The following is a 25554-nucleotide window of genomic DNA, read 5'->3' on the forward strand; positions in this document are numbered from 1 at the left end:
ATGGGGAAGTGGGTTGATATAGTTGATTTGGGACTTTGAGTTAACAAAATATTAAGATCAGCAATCGATAAAAGGTTTTTCTTCGCTGTGGATAATGGCAAATTTATGCAAAAAGCTAGTAAGATCACATAGCACTGGTTTTGGAGTTCAAATTAAAGGAAGAATGTTTCAACTTAAAAATAATGTAATACAAATTCTACTTTGCTGTTATTAAGAAATAAAAATAGCAAGGTTTGAAATTGGGCTTGCCTCTTTCAAATACAAGAGATCACAGACACATTTGGTAGATGTATTTAAAGACTGAAGTGATTTGTTTTTTTTTAAAATCCAGCCACAAATTTAAAGAGTATTCTGAAGTTTATGACATATATCTATAGTGCATAAAGGTTCTGAAATGTTGTACGTATTGATGTGTTTTGGCATAGCAAAGATGCTGTTGACACCAAATTGTATTTTTCTAACAATGTCTTTTGCTTTTAGAATGCGCAATTGAATTGAACTTTTATAGTGTAAGAATTAATGTGCTTCTATGAATTGCATCTTCAATATTAGGAGTTTTGCATTCATTTGGAAAATCAGCTTTACCAGACAGCACAGCAGGCAGCTAGTCAGTGATCTTTCAACACTGAGAGACTAGTAAGCAGCAGAGGTGGAGGGTTTGAGATCTAAGGAGAGGCTGAATAGGTTGGGGCTTGGGAGGTTGAGGGATGGCTTTATAGAATCATGAGGGGCATGGATAGGATACATAGACAAGATCTTTTCCCTGGGATGGGGGAGTCCAGAACTAGAGGGCATAGTTTTAGGGTGAGAGGGGAAAGATTTAAAAGGGACATAAGTTGCAACTTTTCATGCAGAAGATGGTTCATATATAGAATGAGCTGCGAGAGGAAATGGTGGAGGCTGGTACAATTACAACATTTGAAAGGCATCTGAATAGGAAGGGTTTAGAGGGATATGGGTTAAGTGGTGGCAAATAGGACTAGATTAGGATAGAATATCTGGTCGGCATGGACAAGTTGAGCTGAAGGGTCTGTTTCTGTGCTGTACATCTCCATGATGCTAACTAATAGACCTGAGATACTCAGCAACTGTACAGGGAACAAATGAGTGGAGGATGGTTATATCTGAAAGTGTCAATATTCTCTCCACAAGCCACCAAGCGTAATCCTTCTGGATATTTAAACATCACCAATAGGTGCAGGAAATAATCAAGAAAGCGAATGGAATGCTGACCTTTATATCAAGACAACTAGAGTATGAGGATGCAGATGTTATGCTGCGGTTATACAAAACCCCAGTTAGATACCACTTGGAGTATTGTGAGCAGATCTAGGGACCATACCTTAGGAAAGAGAGATTGGCTTTGGAGGGAGTACAGTGTAGCTTTTCAAGAATGATACCTGAACTTCAGAAGTTATGTTATGAGGAGAGATTATACAAATTAGGCCTGTTTTCTCTACAACTTAGAAGTGATCTGATTAGGGTGATCTGATTGAAGTCTTCAAGATATTAACAGGAAAAGACGAGGTAGATAAAGATAATTATTTCCACTGGTTAGGGATCCTGGAACAAGGGAGCAATCTGAGGATTTGGACCCAACTATTCAGGAGAAATGTTAGGAAATACTTACAGACACGAACGGTGGTGAATGTTTGGAACTTCCTTCCCCAAATGGCAATGTATGCTGATAATTTTAAATCTGAAACAGATCAATTTTCATTCAGTAAATGTATTAAGGGATATGTACTGACAACTTCTAGGATTGGCACTCCCTTATACATTCGCTCCCATCAATGACTCTGCAATTTCCAAGATGTATTTCAACTACTCACCAAAGCTTCTTCAACAATGTCTCCTAAACCTGTGATTCTACCACCTAGAAAAATGTAGCAGCACGGAAGCAGCATCACCTATAATTTTCCCTCTGGGAAGATGCACCAGTTCAACTTGCAAAAATGTTGCCTGCCTTCATTGCTGGGCCAAAATGTTGGAAGATCCCATGTGACAGCACGAGGGAAGTACCTTCATCTGATTAACCCTTTAAATTTTTGAACAGGTCATAACATTTATGAATTGTGGCTTGAGGTTCTGCTGTTGTTTCCCTCGCTGTCTTAGGATGCATTGGCTAATTTTTCAGCTTTAAGGATCCTTTTACTATTTTATATATTAGCCAAGTTAGCTATGACCTCCTCCTTTACTGTTATGTTAGCAGCACCCTCCTCTCTAGTGATGGATACAAAGTACTCACTTAGTATTTGTGCATTGTCCTGAACCTGTACAAGCAGATTTTTATGTCTATAACAGTTCCGCTCTTTGACTACTGTTTTACTGTTAATGTGCTTATTAAAAGCTTCATTTCCTGAAGCTACTAATCTCGACATATACTCTTTTTCTTTGTCATTCTAATTACAGTTTTTAAGTTCTCCTCTGTACTTCCTATGTTCAGTTGGTTCAGTGTTAACCTTGCAATTGCTATAAGCCTTTGTTTTCTCTCTCATTTATACTGTCATTTAGAATCTGTGGAAGTCTTTAATGCAGGTGCTGAAGAAGCTGGGTTGTTAAGCATCTTCATGGCGGAGGTAGATTTTTAATGAGTAAGGGAATCAAAGGTTATGGGGAATAGGCAGCAAAGTGCAGTTAAGCATTAGCACATCAGCCATGATCTCATTGAATGGTGGAGCAGACTCAATGGACTGAAGGCCTACACCTGCTCCTGTGCCATAAGGTCATCCAGGGAGACTGAGTTTGGGTGCTCTTCCATTCTTTGTCATGGAAATGTCTTTACTTTTTTATCTGAATCATAGCCGCTTTGAAGACACAAATTGTTAAATTATAGAAAAAGGAACGGGGGAGGTAATTGCGTCCTGCCAGCCAGTTCTTTAATTCAGTGAGATTATGGATGAAAACTAACTTAAGAGCCTTAATGCTGTTAATTAACAAAAAATGCACAGCTGCAGCATATCGTCTGTGTCCTGTTTTTAAGCAAAATTGCAATCGACTTTACTTTCCTGTATGTATCAAGTACACCTCTTCAACTCTTCCTTTTTTTTGTAAGTTCAATACCTGTATTTGTGTGTCCCTCTTGTTGTTTTTTCTTTGGTAATAAAACTCCACTTCCTTTTTACTCAACCTTGCAATTGGCTGTCTTTCCTTTTTTGATCCAGTTCGATTAGTTTAATTGAACTATGTGCTTTTAAAAAGAACAGAAAAATGATTTCTTGCAACTAACCAAGAGGTTTTAAAAGATAAGGGGATTTGGTGTGACCCATCCTCACCTGGTTATAACTACATTTAAGGATTCTGTCCACACTTTCTTTGTGGACAGAATCCTTATCAGGATTAAAATCATGCATTATAAAGAAGTTGTGGTTTGTGAGGTGATGTTGGATTAGTGCTTGGGTTTTGCAGTTTTTCAAGAAGAGGCATTAGACTACCTGATATCTCTGGAACTCCAGGTTGGTGCTGTTCATAGACTGTAATGACTGCTTGTTTCACTTAGCTAATGTTGTGCATTTGTGTCCATGTCGTCCTGAAATAGTATAACTCTGTCTCTATTTTGTTTTAAAACTGTTAGAAAAGATCAGGCAAGCTTTTTACCCACTCTTGATGAATGATCGTTGTATATTTTGATGTGTGTTAGCACTCTCTGTTGAACATGCAAGTAGTTGATAAATGCTGGCAAACTGCTGGAGGTCTGCACACTATAATGTTTGTTCTGCACTACAGGTTCAAAGGACCTTGTTGTAAAAGCGCAAGTGTTGGCTGGTGGCAGAGGAAAAGGGATATTTGAAAATGGACTGAAAGGAGGAGTCAGAATTGTTTATTCGTAAGTATTATAAGATAAACCATTTTTTAATCCCTCACTGAAACACACAAGATTTGGATACTTATAAAATAATGTGTTTCTTCCTGCTATGAACACTGGAGGAATGATTGTACAAAATATATTTGATTGAAAACAATGAAGGCATGTCCAAGCCCATTTAAAGAATTTTGATTTCTGTGAAATCAGGAGTGACCCAGTGCAGCTGGAATATACCAATTGAGAGGCTATTGTGTAACCAATGCATAATCCTCAAAGCAGTTTATTTCAAAATCTGTGTGCAGCTGATGATCTATCCAGACATTCCTATAAAGTTATAATAATTACACTTATAATTGTATAATTTTAAATAAAGTCTGATGCTATTAGTGTGACTCAAACAATACTAAAGTTTTAGCACTTTATTTGTCTTTTTTATTGAAATTAAGCACTATGCTGATAGCTTCATAAATTTAATTATAATTTGCTTCTTGATCAGATAACTTGCCCCAATGTGATTGATTTCCTTGCTGCTATACTAACTATTTTATGTGCAGACATATTGAATACATAGTTCTATCACTCCTGACTGAGATATGCATCCTTTGATTGCATTGTTAATTCATAAACTTGCCTTTTACATTGATGCTATCTGTGTAATTACAGACCTTATAATATCTTGGTTCACCATTGCTATAAGTTAAAATGACCATTCATAGATTGATTATTGAAGTCTTTTGATAAGCAAAGTTCTCACTGCTTTCACCATTTTGAGTAGATTTGCAGTCGGTAATTCCAATTGCTTGTATTAAACCAGACTATGGGTGTGGGGGGAAATGGTAAATAAGTTTATTACATAATAGCTAGTTACATTACTTCTAAGGTACATGGTTGTCTCTTGTATGGGAATCATGGATTATGGGTAAAGGGCAGGAATATGGATGTGAGGAGTGTCAGATCTGCCATGATCCTATTGAATGGTGGAGAAGGCTCAAGAAGCTGGGTGGCCCACTCTTGTTCCTATTTCTTATGATTGTTCTATGGTCTTGAGACATCAGGCTCAACTTAAGAATAAGTTCAATTTACAGTTAGTAACATATTCTCTCACCATACTGATAACAAGGACAGTACCAGAAACAGATGGGTTAAGACCCATTGGTTAGCTTCCCCCAGGAATAATCCTTTATATCTTGATCAGCAGAACAAATCTTGTGATTTCAGCTAATCCCTTCAGATACTGACTGCCTTCTACAATGTGAAGTACCTTGATTCATTCCTCTTTACTCCAGCTTTTTAATCCAGTTGCAACACTTATTCTGAGAGTGCTAACTACCTTGTTGATCACAAATGTGAAAGCTTTCTAAAAACACATATATTAATGAATTACATTTACTTTGTCAGTTCAAGTTCGAACAACTTTTATTTATATTCAATCACTAATGCATGAATTGTTTGGAAGTGCTTCCTAAGGCAAGGTATAAAAGAATGAAAAGGAATTATCTAAAACACAAACTAAATAATTTTGCCAAATGAGGTGCAAGGGAATTTAGGAAAATATTTCCAGAACTTATTGACTAATTGATTTGAGGCATAACAAAGTGGAGTGAAGAAGGGTGAATAATTGAATAAGAGTACAGAAATTCAGATCCTGTCATTAAGACTGCTAGAAATAGATTAAGTGGTCAAACTCCATTGTTAACCGTTCGTGGAAACGGGCTGTAGCCTGTGTCAACATGACAACAATGACTACAATTCAAAAGATAATCACTTACTATAATATCCTTTCGGACATCATCAGAGCATGAACTGCATATAGATGGAAATTATTTTCTGACATATGCTCCAGTTTGCACTCTGTTCCTCACCTCACTACTCTGATCTCCCAAACCAAATTCCCTTCTCTCTGCAGTCCAAACCTCAAACTACCCACAAGAAATGTCACGCTGATTATAATGGCAAGATACTCCATAAGAAGTCAGAGGCTGAGTCAGATTATCGGACCATATGCTTTTTAAGTCTGCATATTTAAAGAGTTGTTTTTCCTGGTTAGATGGAATGTGTAGAATCTACAGTTAATAAAATGCCGTCCAACCAAGCCAATGGAATTTATGTGAGGCTCCAGTACTAATTATCTCTTACTCCTCCACATGCCTGCTCCCTCAAAATATTTAAATATCTTAATCGTATTCAGTCTAAACATTATATGTCACTATGAAGTCTACTTTCAATTTTATTTATTTTACTTATCCATGGTGTAATTCTTGTCAATCCGTTTTTCTACTCTACTGGAATATGTTTGTCTGAATTTTCTTCAATCACTGCTTTAAATATTAATGATTGTTGTTCAACCTCTGTCAATACCTTTCTCTGGTTTAACTTTTTAACTCTATCCTCATTCCCTCATCATTGCTGTTTATATACTGTTTATCCACTATATAACATTCCTCTTCGAGAGGGATATAAATTGTGCAGTCATCTTAAACCTTACTGTGATTATTACTTTCCAAATGTTTTCTCTTGCTGGCTTCTCGTATCTGCTCCATTTTGTTTCCCAGCAACGTTTTCTCCCATGTTTTTCAAATTAATTCGTGGGATGTGGGCATTGCTGGCTAGTTCAGCATTTATTGCTCATCCCTAATTGTCCAGAGTTTGATTAAGAGTCAACCACACTGCTATGAATATTGGACATCTTGCATATGGTGTTGATTTTAGGGGTTCATGATCACAATTATCAAATATAGATAGTTGGCGGTTTGTAGCAATTTTCTGATAGTTTATTGATGTTGTTAAGATGCAGCAGTTTAAATATGATACATGAGTTAATTAGATAAAGAAGTATACAACCCTAACAATTGGAGATAGAGGACAAACAGACTGTTGACATGGATGTATTAGTTTCATTAAGGTTGTGGGGGCAGCATCTTGCTCTCTAGCCACGGTGTTAGGGATCTTTTCTGCTTGTTCATCTCCCAGCTGAGGAAACCGCTCTTAGAGGACCTTTATGTCTGCCCCTGAGCATTTATTGCAATATCTTATTTCTAGGGCAAGAATTTTGAGTCAATCAATTGTCTAAATCCTACTGGGCAGTGGCCATGGATAGCTACTCATGGATGATAGCACTGGATGATTTTTTTAATACTTGCGTAAGACTAGTTTCTAATGTGACACAGTTAAATGAGGTTTCATGATACATGGGAAATAGCAAAAATGGAATGCTGAGTGAGCAGAGATTTGAAAGGAACCCCAATTTCCAACAATTGGGCTAGAAAGGAATCATAAAATCTCCATCGCCACCACCTATTTTCAGTTTGCTGCCATACTATTGAGGAAGTAATAGTACATTTGGAAAATTATAATCTAATAAAGCCTTGGCGTCATGAAGGGGAAATCATGCCTCATTAAATTATTAGTTTTTTTGAGGAAGACCCAAACAGTGGAAAGAGAAGAACCAGGTAGATGGATGATCTGATTGAGCACACGTTTTCTTCCACCCCCCACCTAACTATTGACTCCTTTCTCAATCAAAAATCTAAGTCAGCTTTGAATATATTGAATAACTCAAACTCCATTGCTTTCAAAGGAAGATAATTCTACAAACTAACAGCCCTCTAAGCGAAAAAATATTCCCCTCATTGCAGTCTTAATTGAGAAATGTTTGATTTTTAAACTGTGTTCCTAAGTTCTAGGCTTCCTTACAAGGGAAAACATTCTCTCATTATTCACTCTAAATCCTCTCAGGAAATTGTGTTTAAATAAAGTCATCTCTCATTCTTCTATACTTTTAATGACTAGCCCCAACCTTAAGTTAAGCTTAATCTCCGGAATCAATCATGTAAACCAAATAGTTGAATGCCAAATAGGAAGCAGAATAAGAAAATGATAAGGAGGAATGAAATAACTGCATAAAGGTGAGTATCCTGTCACCAAGTTACCCTTTATTTACACATGCACAGTACAGTGGCAGTAACCAGCTAGCTTGAAGTCAGGCCCTGAAGTAAGGAGACTCTCTGAATCCTCTGTTTATATTCTGGATTAGAGTGGTGCTGGAAAAGCACAACAGTTCAGGCAGCATCAGAGGAGCTTCCTGCTCCTCGGATGCTGCCTGAACTGTTGTGCTTTTCCAGCACTACTCTAATCCAGAATCTGGTTTCCAGCACCTGCTGTCATTGTTTTTACCTCCCTTTTGTTTATATGTCAGCCAGGGCTCCCTGATTGGCCCAGGTTAACAGCCCCAATCAAGACCTCACAGTCAATAAGGTTTACCTGGTTAAAATCACTAGAAAGGGGCTACCATTACATTTGTCAGGCCACCTGAGATTCCAAGTTCTGCTCTTTGCCTTCATGTAAATATCAAACCTCAGTTTCAGGTACATAAGGAGAAAAGAAAATCGTGGCTTTATGTTCTGTATCTTTAAAAATTAGCTTCTAATGGTTTCAGTCTCATACTGAGTAGGTCTGATACCTCCATTCATGGTTTCAGTTTCATTTTGTGAAATATTTCTGCAAGATTTGAAATAAAAAGTTCATTGGTTAACAACTTATTTGATTTGCAGTCCAGAGGAAGCCCGGGATGTTTCTTCAAGAATGATTGGAAAGAAATTATTTACTAAACAGACAGGTGAGAAAGGAAGGATATGCAACCAAGTGTTCATTTGTGAGCGAAGGTACCCCAGAAGAGAATATTACTTTGCAATAACACTGGAAAGAACATTTCAGGTGAGTTTAAAAAGACAAGATCGATGTGAAAAATTTGTTTTCCTGGGTGGGTAGTTCATTTTTGCGTACTGTTGGTCAAACAAAAAAAACTCATTCTTGTTACATCCTTAAACTGTCATGAAGAGTCCCTAAAATAAGTATCTTGGTAGAAAAAGTTAAGTTTAAAGTCTTGTGCATTTTGTTCATCATTGAAATGTATTAGCATAGATTACCTAAAATTTATGCAATGCAATATTTTTTTTAAAATGTCCATGTGACCCTTATTGGTAGTCTTAATTATATCTATATCCTCAAACAATAGGAATGGCAACACCTTGTATTTATTTAGCACTTTTGCCATAGTAATGTGATTTAAGGTGTTTCAAAGGAGTGTCATTAGAATTGACTGAACTTTATAAGGAGCTATTATAAGCATGTCGCTTAAAATTTAGTGAAAGGTGAAGATTTTAAGGAGCAGTGCAAAGAGGAAGGAAAAGTCCGGGTGTTATACATTAGCAGTCTCTTAAGTCTATACCACTTTGACATTTGGATTGAAGAAGAATAATGATACTTTCTAGGTAAAGTCTCCATCCTTCAAATCATACACTTGAGTCAAATTGAATCCCTATTTTACTAGGTGTACAGATTGGGTGTGGGCCAAGATGTTATTAAATGGGTATTTTTTTTGTAAACCCTTATTTAGAATGTATGTACCATGTTTAATTTAGTATTTATTAATTACTGAACACAGGAAGAAATAGTAAAGCAAGACTCATACAACTTAGAAATAAGGGCTGGATCTGGAAAGATAAAAGTTTAAAAGTTATAAAAGAACACTAATCAGTCTCTGAATTATTCATGAAAAGTAGATAGTTTGACATTCTGGCTATTGCGGTGGGTGTGACTGGTACTGCTGATGGTTGTTGAATAGTCAATTTTGAAATTCTTGGCTTTTTAAGTTGGTTGAAACCCCCTTGATTGCTTTTAGCAGTGGCTGCTTGAGAAAGAGCATTTTTTTTTCTCTTGTTTTACTTGTTTTGTGTTTAAATGGTTATCCTCCGGGTTATGACACTTCCAACATACTAGTCCACGCTCTAAGATGCCATGCCACTTACTTGGACAGACTAGCGCTGCAGTTGGTTTTTAACTCCTTTTATCTTACATATTCCTGGAAGGATAACATTTTGATAATCTTCAAAAGGTGATTGCTGCTGAAGGCAGCAGCAGCCCCCACAGTTATCTCTGCCTGTTACTTTTTCTATTCGTTTGAAGTTTCCTTGATACTCTGCAGGCGTGACATTGCATGGATTGCAGTCAGGACTTTGTCAGACATCAATTGAATTTGCATCTGCAATCTTTTTTTTGCTAGAGCAGACTTAACTCCAAAATGTGTTTTTTGCTCATTTTTATTCTCGATGTCCATGGTACATGAGGGTTCTAATCCATCATCATGATATTGAGAGTTATAAGGTAGCCAGGAAGGATCTAAAGAGAGAGCTAAGAGCAGCGAGAAGGGGACATGAAAAGTCCTTAGTTGGTAGGATTAGGGAAAACCCAAAGGCTTTCTATAGGTATGTCAGGAATAAAAGGATGACTAGGGTAGGTATCGGTCCAGTCAAGGATAGTAATGGGAAGTTGTGTGTGGAGGCAGAGGAGATTGGTGAGACACTAAATCAATACTTTTCGTCAGTATTCACTCAGGAACAGGACACTGTTGCTGATGTGAATATTGAGTCACAAGTGATTAGAATGGATGGCCTTGAGGTACGTAGGGAAGAGGTCTGGGGAATACTGGAAAGGATGAAAATAGATAAGTCCCCTGGGCCTGATGGCATTTATCCTAGGATCCTCTGGGAAGCTAGGGAGGAGATAGCGAAGCCATTGGCCTTGATTTTTAGGTCGTCATTGTCTTCGGGAATAGTGCCAGAAGACTGGAGGATAGCGAATGTGGTCCCCTTGTTCAAGAAGGGGAGCAGGGATAGCCCAAGTAACTATAGGCCAGTGAGTCTCACTTGTGTTGTGGGCAAAGTCTTAGAGAGAATTGTAAGGGATAGGATTTATGAACATCTGGATAGGAATAATGTGATCAAGGATAGTCAGCATGGTTTTGTGATGGGCAGGTCATGCCTCACAAACCTTATTGAGTTCTTTGAGAAGGTGACCAAGGAAGTGGACGAGGGTAAAGCAGTAGATGTGGTGTATATGGATTTTAGCAAGGCGTTCGATAAGGTACCCCATGACAGGCTAATGCAAAAACTACGGAGGTATGGCATTGAGGGTGCATTAGAGGTTTGGATTAGGAATTGGCTGGCTGGAAGGAGACAGAGGGTAGTAGTTGATGGTATAGGTTCATCTTGGAGCGCATTTTTACTAGCGGTGTTCCACAAGGATCTGTTTTGGGACCATTACTGTTTGTCATTTTTATAAATGACCTGGAGGAGGGGCTTGAAGGTTGGGTGAGCAAGTTTGCGGATGACACAAAAGTCGATGGAGTTGTGGACAGCGAAGAAGGATGTGGCAGGTTACAGCGCGATATAGATAAGTTGCAGAGCTGGGCAGTAAGGTGGCAAATGGAGTTCAATGTAGCTAAGTGTGAAGTCATTCACTTTGGTAGGAGTAACAAGAAGATGGATTACTGGGCTAATGGTAGACTACTTGGTAGTGTGGATGAGCAGAGGGATCTTGGTGTCCATGTACACAGATCTTTGAAAGTTGCCACCCAGGTAAATAGTGCTGTGAAGAAGGCCTATGGTGTACTGGGCTTTATTGGTAGAGGAATTGAGTTCCGGAGTCCTGAGGTCATGTTGCAGTTGTATAAGACTCTTGTGCGGCCTCATCTGGAGTATTGTGTGCAGTTTTGGTCGCCATACTATAGGAAGGATGTGGAGGCATTGGAACGAGTGCAGAGGAGGTTTACCAGGATGTTGCCTGGCATGGTAGGAAGATCGTATGAGGAAAGGCTGAGGCACTTGGGGCTGTTTTCATTGGAGAAAAGAAGGTTTAGGGGAGATTTGATAGAGGTGTACAAGATGATTAGGGGTTTAGATAGGGTTGACAGTGAGAACCTTTTTCCGCGTATGGAGTCAACTGTTACTAGGGGACACCGCTTTAAATTAAGGGGTGGTAGGTATAGGACTGATGTTAGGGGTAGATTCTTTACTCAGCGGGTTGTGAGTTCATGGAATGCCCTGCCAGTAGCAGTAGTGGACTCTCCCTCTTTATGGTCATTTAAGCGGACGTTGGACAAGCATATGGAGGTTATTGGGCTAGTGTAGGTTAGGTAGGCTTCAGTCGGCGCAACATCGAGGGCTGAAGGCCCTGTACTGCGCTGTATTTTTCTATGTTCTACGTTCTATTTAGGAAAATTCATGTGCTATGAATCAAGATTGGAAAATTGGGTTCCTGTCATTCAATCAAAAGTTTTATCTGTTGTCGTAACGGTTTTCAAAATTAAGATTTTAATGGCAGATTTTGAATTGCTATAATCATTTCGGGTAAGTGAGGACATAGACATTAATTTCTCACTAAAATAATGAAGGGGAAAACTTGTAGGAAGTTTTCAGTTTATTGGTATGACAAGTGTCTAATGACCAAGTGCCTGATGAGTCAGAGACAACATTTTTTAGCAGGGGATTGTAACAGTCTGTGAGAGTGAAGAGCATATGAAAAGTCAAAGAAATGGGTAATGTTAGAATTTAAGTTTGTGCTAGCACAAACATAATGGGCCAAATGTTCAGTGGTTCTAAAGTCTCTGAGCTGGATTATTTTATTTTGTTGGGGAATTATGTATTTGATCCAGTTGCTTCTGTAACCATGTTATTATATATATCAGTTTATGTATTTGATTTCACTGTTTAAAATTTAAATAACATGAAATAAGGAACTGGCAAGGGATCAATTCCTTGTGTGCTAGGGTTCGAGTCCGCAATAAGTGTGATTAGAAGACCCTGTTCATATTGGCATCATACAAGCTTGTGACTGCATTTCCTGCTCAGTCTCTTTGATTATTATGTTCCACTTGTCCTTTTCTAAAAGGTTGGTTGCAGTAGACCCCAGCATTGGACGCATTAAATTGGATTTTAAATATCATTCTGCTGTTATTACTGAAGCTTTCTGTAATGCAAAGATTTTACTTTTTGTCCAGAGTTCAAAGAATGCCATTACAATTAGTATGACATTTCTTGTGGATAATTTGAGGTTTGGACTGCAGAGTGAAGGGAATTTGGTTTGGGAGATCAGAGTAGTGAGGTGGGGAACAGGGTTCAAATTGGAGCATAGGTCGGAAAATAATTTCCATTTATATGCTGTTCATGTTCTGAGGATTAGATTCCCTACAGTGTGAAACAGGCCCTTTGGCCAACTAGTCCACACAGACCCTCTGAAGAGTAACCCGCTCAGACCCATTCCCCTCTGACTAATGCATCTAACACTATGGGCAATTGAGCATGGCCAATTCACCTGACCTGCACATCTTTGGATTGTGGGAGGAAACCCCGGGCAGACATGGAGAATGTGCAACCTCCACACAGACAGTCGCCCAAGGCTGGAATCGAACCTGGAACCCTGGTGCTGTGAGGCAGCAATGCTAACCACTGAGCCACCATGCTGTTCGAAAGGATGTTATAGTAAGTGATCATCTTTTTGAAGTGCAGTCATTGTTGTCATGTAGACACAGGCCACAGCCTGTTCCTGCAAACAGTCAACGCAAACCACCAGTTAATCTCATTCTAGCAGTTTTCATGACAAGATCTGAATTTCTGTTCTCTTATTCAATTAATGCTAAAGGATCTTTTATGGTAAGCTGAATGGGAGCCTTCGTTTAATGTTGCAGCTGAGATTCAACACTACTAAGAATGCAACATTGAAGTACTAGCCTAGCTGATGTGTTCAAATTCCTGAACTGGGATTTGAACTGACTGTTTTCCAATATGGAGTTCAAGCTGTGATCATTGGGGTAAAGTAATGAGATGGGGGCCAGAAGAAAATAATTTACAGGGCATAACTCACGTTGAAAGAGATTGGTCAGGTAAACTTAACAAGTGAGGATTCAAAATTTGAATCCTGGCTGTTGTCAGAAGCAACAAATATATATGTAGGTTTTTATTAACGACAAAATGGCTTTTCAATTTAACTTGCAGCCATTTTGTTGTGTTAGTTTATGATTTGACTTTGTGAATAGAAGATAAGGCAAACAATGGAGTTTTCATAAAATGAATTATGAACCATTAATGACCACTTGAACTTCTTGATAGTTGACTTATTGAACTTTTGCAGTCTTTACATCATGGGTACACCCACAGTGCTGTTAGGTGTGGAATTCCAAGATTTTGAATCTGCAACTATGATCAAGCCATAATATATTTCCAAAATAGGATAGTGTGCAACCTGAAGGGAACCAGTAGATTGTGGTATTCTCGGGCACCTTATATCTTGATTCTTGCAGGCTAAAGAGGTTGTAGTTTTGAACAAAGCTATTGAAGAAACCTCAGCAGGTTACAACTTATGAATGTTACACATTGCAGACAAAGTGCACTAGTGATAGAGAGATTGAATATTTCAAGTGGTAGTTGGGAGGTGAAACAAGTGAGCTGTTTTTCTGGATGATGCTAAGCTTTTGATTGTTGGACCTGCACCCCTTCAGTCAAGTGGAGAGCATTGACTGGTACTTTATAGATGATGGGAAGTCATAGGTTGGGTTACTTTCTGTAGAATGCCCTGCCATTGACTTGCTCTTGAGCCAACAGTGCCACTGGATCGCATTTTGCCAATTATCACTCAAAAATGGCATTGACACTGGGAGACCAAAATAAAGTTCGAGTTGGTGGAAGTTTTCCCATCATTTACCACTAGATAGCAGCACAGTACTTTAACCGTGAAGTGTACAATTGGTACTTGGAACTGTGAAGCAGTCTTCTTCCATGCATCGTCCTGTGACATTACAAGCAATTTAACTCTTGAATACAGCAGTCATAAAAAGAGTCCACTGAAAAGGGGGAAAGATGATTAAAATTAAGATTGCTCTAGGGCTAACATCTTAACTCCAGGGTAATGCTATTTGAAGCTCTTTGTTCAGAGAGTAGTGACTTGTTTTCTGGTCCTGATGAGGCAAATGCAAACAATCTCAAGTGATTAGAATTCGGTTGCCTGACAGAATTTTTCCTGACAAAAATTGCAGTTTGCACACCAGATTTTAGGATAACTTAGTTCTAGTTAATTTGATGTTTACCATGTTCCTCTAGTTGACATGCTATTTTCCACTCTGTTCCTTGTAAGAATGAATAGTGCTCAAGTTAAGGTGGGTGGACAGGGAGAACCTTGAAAGAACATTAGGACATAGGAAATAGAAACAGAAGTAGGCCTTTAAGCCCCTAACATCCGCTGTCCCATTCATTTAGATCATGGTTGATTTTCTATCCCAACATCAGTTTCTGGCACTATATGTGTATCCCTTAATGTCTTTATTATTGGAAGTCTCTCAATCTGTGGGTGGCACGGTGGCACATGTGGTTAGCACTGTTGCCTCACAGCGCCAGAGACCCGAGTTCAATTCCCGCCTCAGGTGACTGACTGTGTGGAGTTTGCACGTTCTCCCCGTGTCTGCGTGGGTTTCCTCCGGGTGCTCCGGTTTCCTCCCACAGTCCAAAGATGTGCAGGTCAGGTGAATTGGCCATGCTAAACTGCCCGCAGTGTTAGGTATAGGGGTATGGGTGGGTTGCGCTTCAGCGGGTCGGTGTGGACTTGTTGGGCCGTAGGGCCTGTTTCCACACTGTAATGTAATCTAATCTAATCTAAAAATACATTCTATAACTGAGCTGCTACAGTTCTGAGAATTCAAAGATCATCCACTGTCTAAGTGAAGAAGGTTCTCCTCACTTCAGTATTAATAGGTTTACCTCTGATTTTGAGGTTCTGTCCTTTGGTTCCAGACACCCCTACCCCTCACCCACCACCCATACCACCATTCTTTCTGCTTCTCCTTGTCCATCCCTGTAAGAAGTTTTAGTATTTTAGTGAGATTTGGCTCTCATTCTTCGAAACTCAATAATGATTACCCAGCTTCCTTAATTTCTCTTCATGAGACAATCTCAGGAATCAGTCTGTTGAATCTTTATCAAACTCCCTCATGACAAAACTGTACACAATGCTCCAGGTGCAATCCCACCAAGTCTCTCTACAATTGAAGCAAGATATCTTTGCATGTACTCGAATTTTCTTGCAATGAAGGCCAGCAAGCCATTTTTCCTTCCTAGTTGCTTGTTGCATTTGCTGTCTATTTTCATTGACTGGTGTATAAGCGCACCCACATCGCTTTGTACATCCACATTTTCTGATATGCCACAATTTAAATAATACGCATCCTAGCTTTGATTTATGCCAATATGTCCCCCTCTCTGTTGGGCTTTAAGTTTGCTCACCAATCTCTGATGAAAAACTTAATCAAAAAGTTTCTGAAAATCCAAATACACCATGTCTATTGGTTCTCCCTTATCTCTCCTACTGGTTATATCCTCAAAATATCTCCAGTGGATTTCTTAAGCATAGTTTACCTTTCATAAACCCGTGTTAGTTTCTAAATGTTCTGTTATCACGACTTTTACATTAGACTCTAAAATGTTCCCCAATACTGATGTTAGGTAGCTGGTGTTATTTATTCCCTTTTTTAAATGCTACTTTACATTTGCTACCTCTAATCTGTAGGAACTGTTCAAGAGATATTTAAGAGTTTGGAAGGTGACCACCAATGGATCCAATATTTCCAGGTCCACTTCCTTTAATATTTAGAGTCATAGAGATGTACAGCATGGAAACAGTCTCTTCGGTCCAACCCGTCCATGCTGACCAGATACCCCAACCCAATCTAGTCCCACCTGCCAGCACCCAGCCCATATCCTTCCAAACCCTTCCTATTCATATACCCATCCAGATGCCTTTTAAATGTTGCAATTGTACCAGTGTCCACCACTTCCTCTGGCAGCTCATTCCATACACGCATCACCCTCTGCATGAAAATGTTGCGCCTAGGTCTCTTTTATATCTTTCCCCTCTCTCACCCTAAACCTATGCCCTCTAGTTCTGGACTCCCCAACCCCAGGGAAAAGACTTTGTCTATTTATCCTATCTATGCCCCTCAAACTTTTGTAAACATCTATAAGCCTCCGCTCCAGGGAAAACAGCCCCAACCTGTACTGCATCTCTCTATAGCTCAAATCCCCCAACCCTGGCAACATCCTTGTAAATCTTTTCTGAGCCCTTTCAAGTTTCACAATATCTTTCTGATAGGAAGGAGACCAGAATTGCACGCAATATTCCAACAGTGGCCTAACCAATGTCCTGTACAGCCACAACATGACCTTCCAACTTCTGTACTTAATACCCTGACCAATAAAGGAAAGCATACCAAACGCTGCCTTCACTATCCTATCTACCTGTGACTCCACTTTCAACGAGCTATGAACCTGTACTCCAAGGTCTTTGTTCAGCAACACTCCCCAGGACCTGACCATTAAATGTATAAGTCCTGCTAAGATTTGCTTTCCCAAAATGCAGCACCTTGCATTTATCTGAATTAAACTCCATCTGCCATTTCTCAGCCCATAGGCCCATCTCGTTGTAATCTGAGGTAACCCTCTTCACTGTCTGCAACACCTCCAATTTTGGTGTCATCTGCAAACTTACTAACTGTACCTCTTATGCTCTCATCCAAATCTACTTTGCTGATTAGATTATCAGGCCTTATGACTTTTCAGTCTTTAAATCCATTAATTTTCCCAATACCATTTTCTTACTAATACTGATTTACTTTATTCCTGCTTGCTCACTAGACCTTGGTTCCCTCATATATCTGCACCTATCATTTAGTCTTTCCTTCCTCCCTCAGCTCTTCTCTAGCACACATAGCAATCTTTTTCTAACTGCCATCAGTTCTGAAGAAAGATCACTGGACCTGAAACATTAACTCTGCTTTCTCCACAGATGCTGCTGAGTTTTTTTCACTAATTTCTGATTTCTCTTTTTTTTAAATAGTCAAGAGACCCTGAATAAATTTAATTCATATTGCCGACACTTGCTGTTTTTATGGTTTAGCTTAAGAAGAAACATTTAGTTTGAGCCATCAGCAGTCCTACCCATTGTCATCTTTAATGAAAAGAAGAAACTTAAAGTTAATTAAGTGTTTGTGAAAACAAATTTGGATCTTGATCTATTTTGATTGTACACTCTTGAATTGAGTTGTGACAATACTTTGTGCAGTCATTGGACCATAATTTGCTGGAGCAGGTCATCCAACAGGATCTGCCAGTTGCTCCAAACTAGGGGGCATATTTTTAAGTGGAGAGAGATTTTTTTTAAAAATCACGAGGGGCAAATTTTTTACACAGGCTGATTTGCACGTGGAATGAACTTCCCGAGGACATGGTAGATGCAGTCACAGTTATAACATTTAAAAGACATTTAGATAAGTACATGAATAAGAAAATTTTGGAGAGATATGGGCCAGGAGCAGGCAGACGGGACTAGTTTAGTTTGGGATTGTGTTCGGCATGGACTAATTGGCTCCATGACTGTGACTTGATGTTAGACTTGCCATTACACATTGGGTTTTTTCACTTTTTTGCAAACTGATGAAAATGCAAGCTACTACTGGACGACTGGGAACGAAGAGTGCACGTGGCAAACAACATAGCATCGTGAGTCAAACAGCAAAACCAGAACTGAAAATTAGACGAGGCAAACTCAGTGTTAAAGAGAAGCAAAAACACAGATTGGTTGAATTCTGAAGCAGGAACGAAAGAAGGAAGGAATATTTAAAAATAATCAGCTTCCTTGGCAGTGACAATTCGCTCTGAGTAATTTTGGTTGAGACTATTAATTTATAGGGTATTCTTGCTGGCACCCCCTGTTTTTAAAAAGTCATGGGCTGTGAAAGAAGTATTTTCAACAAAATGGCTGGCTAATTACTCTCCACTGACTTTTATACATTCTTTTGTGTGTACAAATAGCACAAGGTACATCTGAAACCGAAGTATTATTATGCATTCCATTTGAATAATCCACATAATCCATTATTGTCGCAATTTTTCCACTAAAACAACCACTAATTATACATGAATCTGGATAATCTTGTATGGAACAGAACTAATCCATAGTGTACTGCTGTATTCTTATGGTACTTTTATCTAAAAGATGATTTGAAATCTTGTCACTGCAGTTTAAGAATTCAAATTCCGTTTTCTTTTTGAAATCGAGAAATTAAAATGCTTGTGGCAGTAAAATTAATCAAGAAATTAATGGATTGTGGCTATAAACCTAACAGATTCACAAATATCCTATAGAGAAGGAAATACCTTCCAACATAGGAGCAGAAGGAGGCCATTTAGCCCATTGTGTGCACTCTGCCATTCAGTGAGATCATGGCTGATCTGATAATTCTCAACTCCACTTTTCTGCCTTTTCCCTATACCCCTTGATTCCCTTACTGATTAAAAATCTATCTATCTCAGCCTTGCCCCAGCTCTATCGTCCTGTGGTAAAGGGTTTTACAGTTTCACTGAGGGAAGAAATTCCTCCTCGTCGCTATTTTAAATTTGTGACCCTTTACTCTGAAATTATCCCCTCTGGTCAGAGAATGTTCAACAAGAGGAAATAGCCTTTGTGCTTCTACCCTGTCAAGACCCCAGATAATCTTGTATGTTTCAATAATGTCACTCTTCATCCTTCTCTATTCCAATGAGTACAGACCCAATCTACTTAACCCCTCCTCATAAGACAGTCCCTCCATATCTGGAATCAGTGTAGTGAATCTCCTCTAGACTGCTTCACATGTCAGTATATCTTTCCTGTTTGACTAGTGTCTTGTACAGTTTTAGCAATATCTCTACTTTTATATTCCAGTCCCTTCTGAAATAAAGACTGACATTCTATTTGCCTTTCTTATTACCCACTGAACTTGCATGCTAGCTCTTTTTGATTCATGGTGGAGGATTTTTAAATCCTTCTGTTCAGTAACTTTCTGAAATCTTTTTTTTCCATTTAAATACTATTAATCTCCTGCATTCTTCCTGCCAAAGTGCAGAAGTTTGCATTTTGTCACATTGCATTTAGAATCTATAGAATCCATCTACCGGGCCCGCTGTCAAGGAAAGGCCGCTAACATTCTCAAAGATCCATCCCACCCTGGTAATGCTTTTCTACCTATGGGGAGAAGGTACAGAGGCCTGAACACACACCAGCAGGCTTCAAAACAGTTTCTACCTTACTGTTGTTAGAATACTGAATGGACTCGCAAACTCTTAGTATTCACTTGTATTTTTGTTTTTACTGCTGTTTACCTAATTATTATTTTCTTATCTATGCTACTTAACTGTGCAATCTGTCTGTATTTCTCGCAAGACAAAGCTTTTCACTGGGCCTTGGTACATGTGACAATAAATTAAATTCAAATTCATTTTGTTACATTCCATCTGCCAAGTTTTTGCCCACTTGCTTGTCTGGTCTATATCCCTTTGGAGACTCTAGTCCTCACTGCTCTGCTTCCCACCTTTTGTTTTTTGTCATTCACAAAGCTGACTATAATACATTCAGTTTCCTCATCCTAATCATTAACATATATTGTAAATAACTTTTGACCTCCGTGTTGATCCCTGAAGTACAGCATGAGTTAGATTGCCATTCTGAAAATGTCCCTCTTATTTCCAACTTTCTATCTTTAATTAGTTAGCCAATCCCCTCTCCATGCTAATATACTACTACAATGCCATGGATTCTTATCTTATTAAGTAGACTAATGGGTGGTACCTTATCAAATACCTTCTGAATATCCAAATCTATTACATTCACTTCTTCCTCTTTTTCTATCCTGCTTGTTTTTTCCTTAAAGAATTCTAGTAAATTTGTTAGGCATAATTTCTCCTTCATGAAGCCATGCTGAGTGTACTTGATCACTTCTGTATTTCCAAGTACTCTGCTATTACATCTTTCATAATATACTCCAACATATTTCCAGTAACACACATTTGGCTAACTGGCCTATAGTTACCTGTTTTTTGGTAATCAGACAATAACCACACGAACTGCAGTGGATCAAGACAACTGATCATTAGAGCAACTGGAAGTGGGCAATAAATGTGGGTCTTCGCTGCTGCCCGTGTCCTGATCTTCTCTTGAATGCCGCAAAAAGGGAGTGAATAAATCGATTTTGACCAGCAGTTGATTGCCCAATTCTTTGACTTTGGGGAAACCCGACACAATTGGCAGCATCTATGGAGAGAAAGTAGAGTCAACATTACGGATTCATTGACCCTTCAGAATTAAATTCTGAAGGTTTACTCTGCTTTCTCTCAGCAAATGCTGCTAAACCTGAGTGTCTCCAGCTATTTGTTTTTGTTTCATATTTTCAACATCTGCAGTTCTTTATTTTTTTGTTTGACTTTGGGGTCATGCAGTGATGTATTTTGAGTGCTGCTTTGTGTCTAGTCCAAATGTACTTCTGTTTTCGAAATCACTTCTGAAGTGATTGTTAGTTTGTGCAGTTGTTTTCACTTAGTGTTGAGAATATCTTATGTCAACTTTTTTTTTCTCTTTTAGGGGCCAGTATTAATAGGCAGTTCAGAGGGCGGAGTTAATATTGAGGATGTAGCAGCTGAAAACCCTGAAGCAATTGTTAAGGAACCCATTGATATAATGGAAGGCATCAAAAAAGAGCAAGCTGTCAAGGTATTACACTGAGCTTCCAAATCTAAAACTGAATTTATTTGAATTTTGGGACCATTAATTAGATTACAACACATTTCATTATACAGTGATCTCTCCAAAGAAAGACGTTTCATTGGGAATTTCAAACTGTCTATGTTGAGATAGGTGCAAGCAGCTTCTCCTGCCACTGTTACCTGTTACTTTGAAGTTTTATGGTGTAAATGGGCTAGGTGCTTTGAAGGCCAGTCACTGTTTCCAATTTGCAAATGTTTGTGGTTTCGAGGTGCAATTTTGGATTAATATAATCAAATGTTTTTGAAATGTTGTCAGTATTATAATGATCTAAATTAGATTTATAAAAATTAGATAGCCCAGTGTTAATGGTCTAATGTTGCTACTAAATCTCCAGGAACACACTCTCAACCAGAGTTGGTAACGCAGCTCCAACAGTATCTTGGATACTGCTGAGCTGCCAACAGCTCCCTACCCAATTTCAATTTGCTTGCCATTAGATCTCTCTCTCCTGAATTTGATTTGTCAGTAATCTGCCTTTGTAATAGGCACCTAACTCCTTTACAGCTTACAAGGTAGAACATTCCAGAATTTGGATATTCTCCTCTACGGATAAGGACCCTAGAAGGTAATTAACTAAGAAACCTAACAAACTGAAAATAATCTGAGTTTATATTTTGTTGGCAGGGCTGCAGAACATTACAGCCCTCCACTGGTGGGAATGCAGAGGAAGAGAGAGTGGGGAATGGATAGGGTGCTTTTTTTATGATCCTGTGAAATTATTCATGTTTGCATCAAATTGCACCACCAAATTAATGAAGAACTTGACATTGATGGTATTGTATTGGAGCAAAGAAACATGCTGCCCTGTTTCACATGGCGGGGTGATTTTTTTTTTATCCGTAATTCTAAATGTACCGTGTATACTCGAGTAATAGTCAAATTTTTTTGACAACCTTTTAAGACTAGATTTATGGGGTCAACTATTACATGGATGCTATTTTTGAGGGGCTAAGCTTCATGCCCATCAAAATTCACACTGTGCCATTAGCAGGCGGCCAACTGATCTCTCAACAAAGAAAGAAAAGAAAGCATTATAATAATTCTGAAAACCTGGACGGAGCACAATAGCCAGCAGACTGGAAGACTGGAAAGCTGGAGCAGGATTTGACGGCTGGCACACTGACTCATTAAATGTTGATTTGTTATCTGTGAAGAGCTAGCGTCGACTTTTATACAAGATGCTTGGAAAACTCCAGGTTATTTGACCAAAAATAAGGGTTTGACTTCTACATGAGATAGACTATTTGTAGATTATATACGGTATGTCCCCTCATTATTAACTAACCAGCTTTTACCAAAACAACTCCATTTTGAAAATTGTCTTTTGGCCACTTCTCCATACCCTTTGAGATCTTTACATCTTCTATGACGTGCAATACTCAATTGCTGAGGGGAAGGAAATCTCGCGTGTGCAGAAATTGCAAGAACCGATGCAAGGATAATCCTTTATAGCTCTTGGGTACAATGTCATCTCAATGTTGATTATATTCCAAGAAAAGCCCTTGGATTTCTAATAGCTCCTTCCATAGCCCTAGACATTCTAAAGTGCTTCGCAGTCAGTGAAATAAGTTTTGTAGCATAGTCCGTGTTGTAATTTTGTAAACCCTGCTGGTGGTTTTGTGCAGGGCAAGGTCCCATGAATGACACTAAAAGACCAGATAATCATTTTCTTCATCTAATGATCAAGGAATAAATGCTCATCACAATACCAAGAGAACATTCCTGCTATTCTTAGATGTAAAAATATTCACAGCATTAATCTATCTGAGAGGATGGATAAGACTTTTGTTTTAACTTCATGGAAAGATGCCATCTCACAGGACTGCGCTAAATTAGTTATGTGACAAAATCTCATATGAAATTTGAGCACGTGACTTTCTGGTTCAGAGGGAAGTCTTATCTCCGAAGCAATTCAACAAACAATTTAGGACTATTCAGTTAGTTACTGTTCAGTCTGTTCAGGGGTGTTAGTTTCCACCTCTGGAGCAGGTGGGATTTGAACCTGGGCCAAATGGCCCAGAAGTTCATTATACAACTGCACCACAAGAACCCTTTTCAGAAAGTACTGAAAAAGCACAGGATATTTTATAACAATGTATTGTTACTTTAGAACTTTGAGCTTTCTGCCCTCGAATTTGAGTCATTTTAAAATTTAAAAAAAAAACTATACAGACCTAGATGATAGCTGTTCCATCTTTTGGCAAAAACTGTTTTAAAATATTTATTATTTCAATGTTAGTTTCACTGTGAACATCATTTTTCCAGCTTGCACAGAAAATGGGGTTTCCAAATAATGTGATGGAAGATGCAGCAGAGAATATGATCAAATTGTATGAGCTGTTTATCAAATATGATGCCAGTATGCTTGAGATAAATCCTATGGTGGAAGATGCCGCTGGGATCGGTAATGTACAAATGCTTACTTCTATTTCAAATTTGCTTGATAATATTTACTAATAGGATGTTTATGCCAAGAAGGCTTGGTTGGTCCTTTTAAGCTAGGTTAAAAACAATGACTGCAGATGCTGGAACCCAGATTCTGGATTAGTGGTGCTGCAAGAGCACAGCAGTTCAGGCAGCATCCAAGGAGCAGCAAAATCGACGTTTCGGGCAAAAGCCCTTCAGGAATACAGGCAGAGCGCCTGAAGGGTGGAGAGATAAGTGAGTGGAGGGTGGGGGTGGGGAGAAAGTAGCATTGAGTACAATTAGGTGAGCGGGGGAGGGGATGAAGGTGATAGGTCGGGGGGGGGGAGAGGGCAGAGTGAGTAGGTGGAAAAGGAGATAGGCAGGTAGGACAAGTCATGGGGACAGTGCTGAGCTGGAAGTTTGGAACTGGGGTGAGGTGGGGGAAGGGGAAATGAGGAAACTGGTGAAGTCCACATTGATGCTCTAGGGTTGAAGTGTTCCGAGGCGGAAGATGAGGCGTTATTTCTCCAGGCGTCTGGTGGTAAGGGAGCAGTGGTGAAGGAGGCCTAGGACCTCCATGTCCTCAGCAGAGTGGGAGGGGGAAGTTGAAATGTTGGGCCACAGGGCGGTGTGGTTGATTGGTGCGGGTGTCCCAGAGATATTTCCTAAAGCACTCTGCGAGGCGGCGCCCAGTCTCCCCAATGTAGAGGAGACCGCATCGGGAGCAATGGATACAATAAATGACATTGGTGGATGTGCGGGTAAAACTTTGGATGTGGAAGGCTCCTTTAGGGCCTTGGATAGAGATGAGGGAGGAGGTGTGGGTGCAGGTTTTGGAATTCCTGCGGTAGCAGGGCAAGGTGCCAGGATGGGAGGATGGGAGGGTGGGTTGTAGGGGGGCATGGACCTGACCGGGTAGTCACGGAGGGAATGGTCTTAGCGGAAGGGGGGGGGGGGGAAGAAGGGGTGGGGAGGGAAATATATCCCTGATGGTGGGGTCTGTTTGGAGGTGGCGGAAATGTTGGCGCATGATTTGGTTTATGTGAGGGTTGGTAGGGTGGAATGTGAGCACCAGGGGCATTCTGTCCTTGTTACAGTTGGAGGGGTGGGGTCTGAGGGTGGAGGTGCGAGATGTGGACGAGATGTGCTGGAGGGCATCTTTAACCATGTGGGAAGGGAAATTGCGGTCTCTAAAGAAGGAGACCATCTAGTGTGTTCTGTGGTGGAACTTTAAACTGGTCCCTTAAACTGATTATTTCTGAATTTTTCTCCAATGATTCTGTGAAAGAAATAGTGGAGCACTGTGAAAATCTGGAAAAGTTACGGCATGGCTTAAGAAACTTCGTTTTATGGAAATTTTCCATAGTGAAACTGTTCTCACGACATAATAGTGCAAATTTGGAGGAAAAACTGGACCAATGTCATATTGACTGGACTTTCAGTGACTTAAAAGAACAGATATTTTAGGAGTTAGTGTGCTGAGGTTTTCTAAACATGTAAATAGATGGACAGTTACTCTGGTTAGTTCTGCATTTGCATTGCACACAGTCAGTAACTTCATCCATTTAGAATGGAAGAGCAGAAAACATGTTAGCCTCCAGCAAAGTGATATCATGAGCCAAGAACCAATGCCTTTACAACCAAATTCAATAAAGTCTTTGTATCAATCATTTCTGTACATTTAACATGATCATCGATTAAAGAAGCTGTCAGAGATGTCTCTTGGTAGATTGGGAAACCATCTCCTGTAACTTGAATCTGTCTCTACAGTTTAACTTTGATGGTAAATTACAATTAATGATTCATATCTTTAATATTCATTAGGTGTGGACACATTTATAGCAAAATATTCACAACACCATATGTAACCTTTGTTATTTTTGCAG

General features: G+C 39.2%; 1 protein-coding gene across 2 annotated transcripts in view; it reads left to right on the plus strand.

The window, feature by feature from the left end:
* The window catches only part of LOC140486029 (succinate--CoA ligase [ADP-forming] subunit beta, mitochondrial), an 87083-nt gene that overhangs the window by 26465 nt on the left and 35064 nt on the right, over positions 1-25554 (plus strand). For both annotated transcript variants that reach the window (XM_072584577.1, XM_072584578.1), the window contains exons 3-6: positions 3727-3826; positions 8356-8518; positions 21080-21208; positions 23528-23666. In XM_072584577.1, coding sequence (XP_072440678.1) covers positions 3727-3826; positions 8356-8518; positions 21080-21208; positions 23528-23666 — 531 coding nt within the window. The remainder of the gene's footprint in view (positions 1-3726; positions 3827-8355; positions 8519-21079; positions 21209-23527; positions 23667-25554) is intronic.

Source organism: Chiloscyllium punctatum, chromosome 15 (genome assembly GCF_047496795.1).
Source record: "Chiloscyllium punctatum isolate Juve2018m chromosome 15, sChiPun1.3, whole genome shotgun sequence".
Taxonomy (NCBI): Eukaryota; Metazoa; Chordata; class Chondrichthyes; order Orectolobiformes; family Hemiscylliidae; genus Chiloscyllium; species Chiloscyllium punctatum.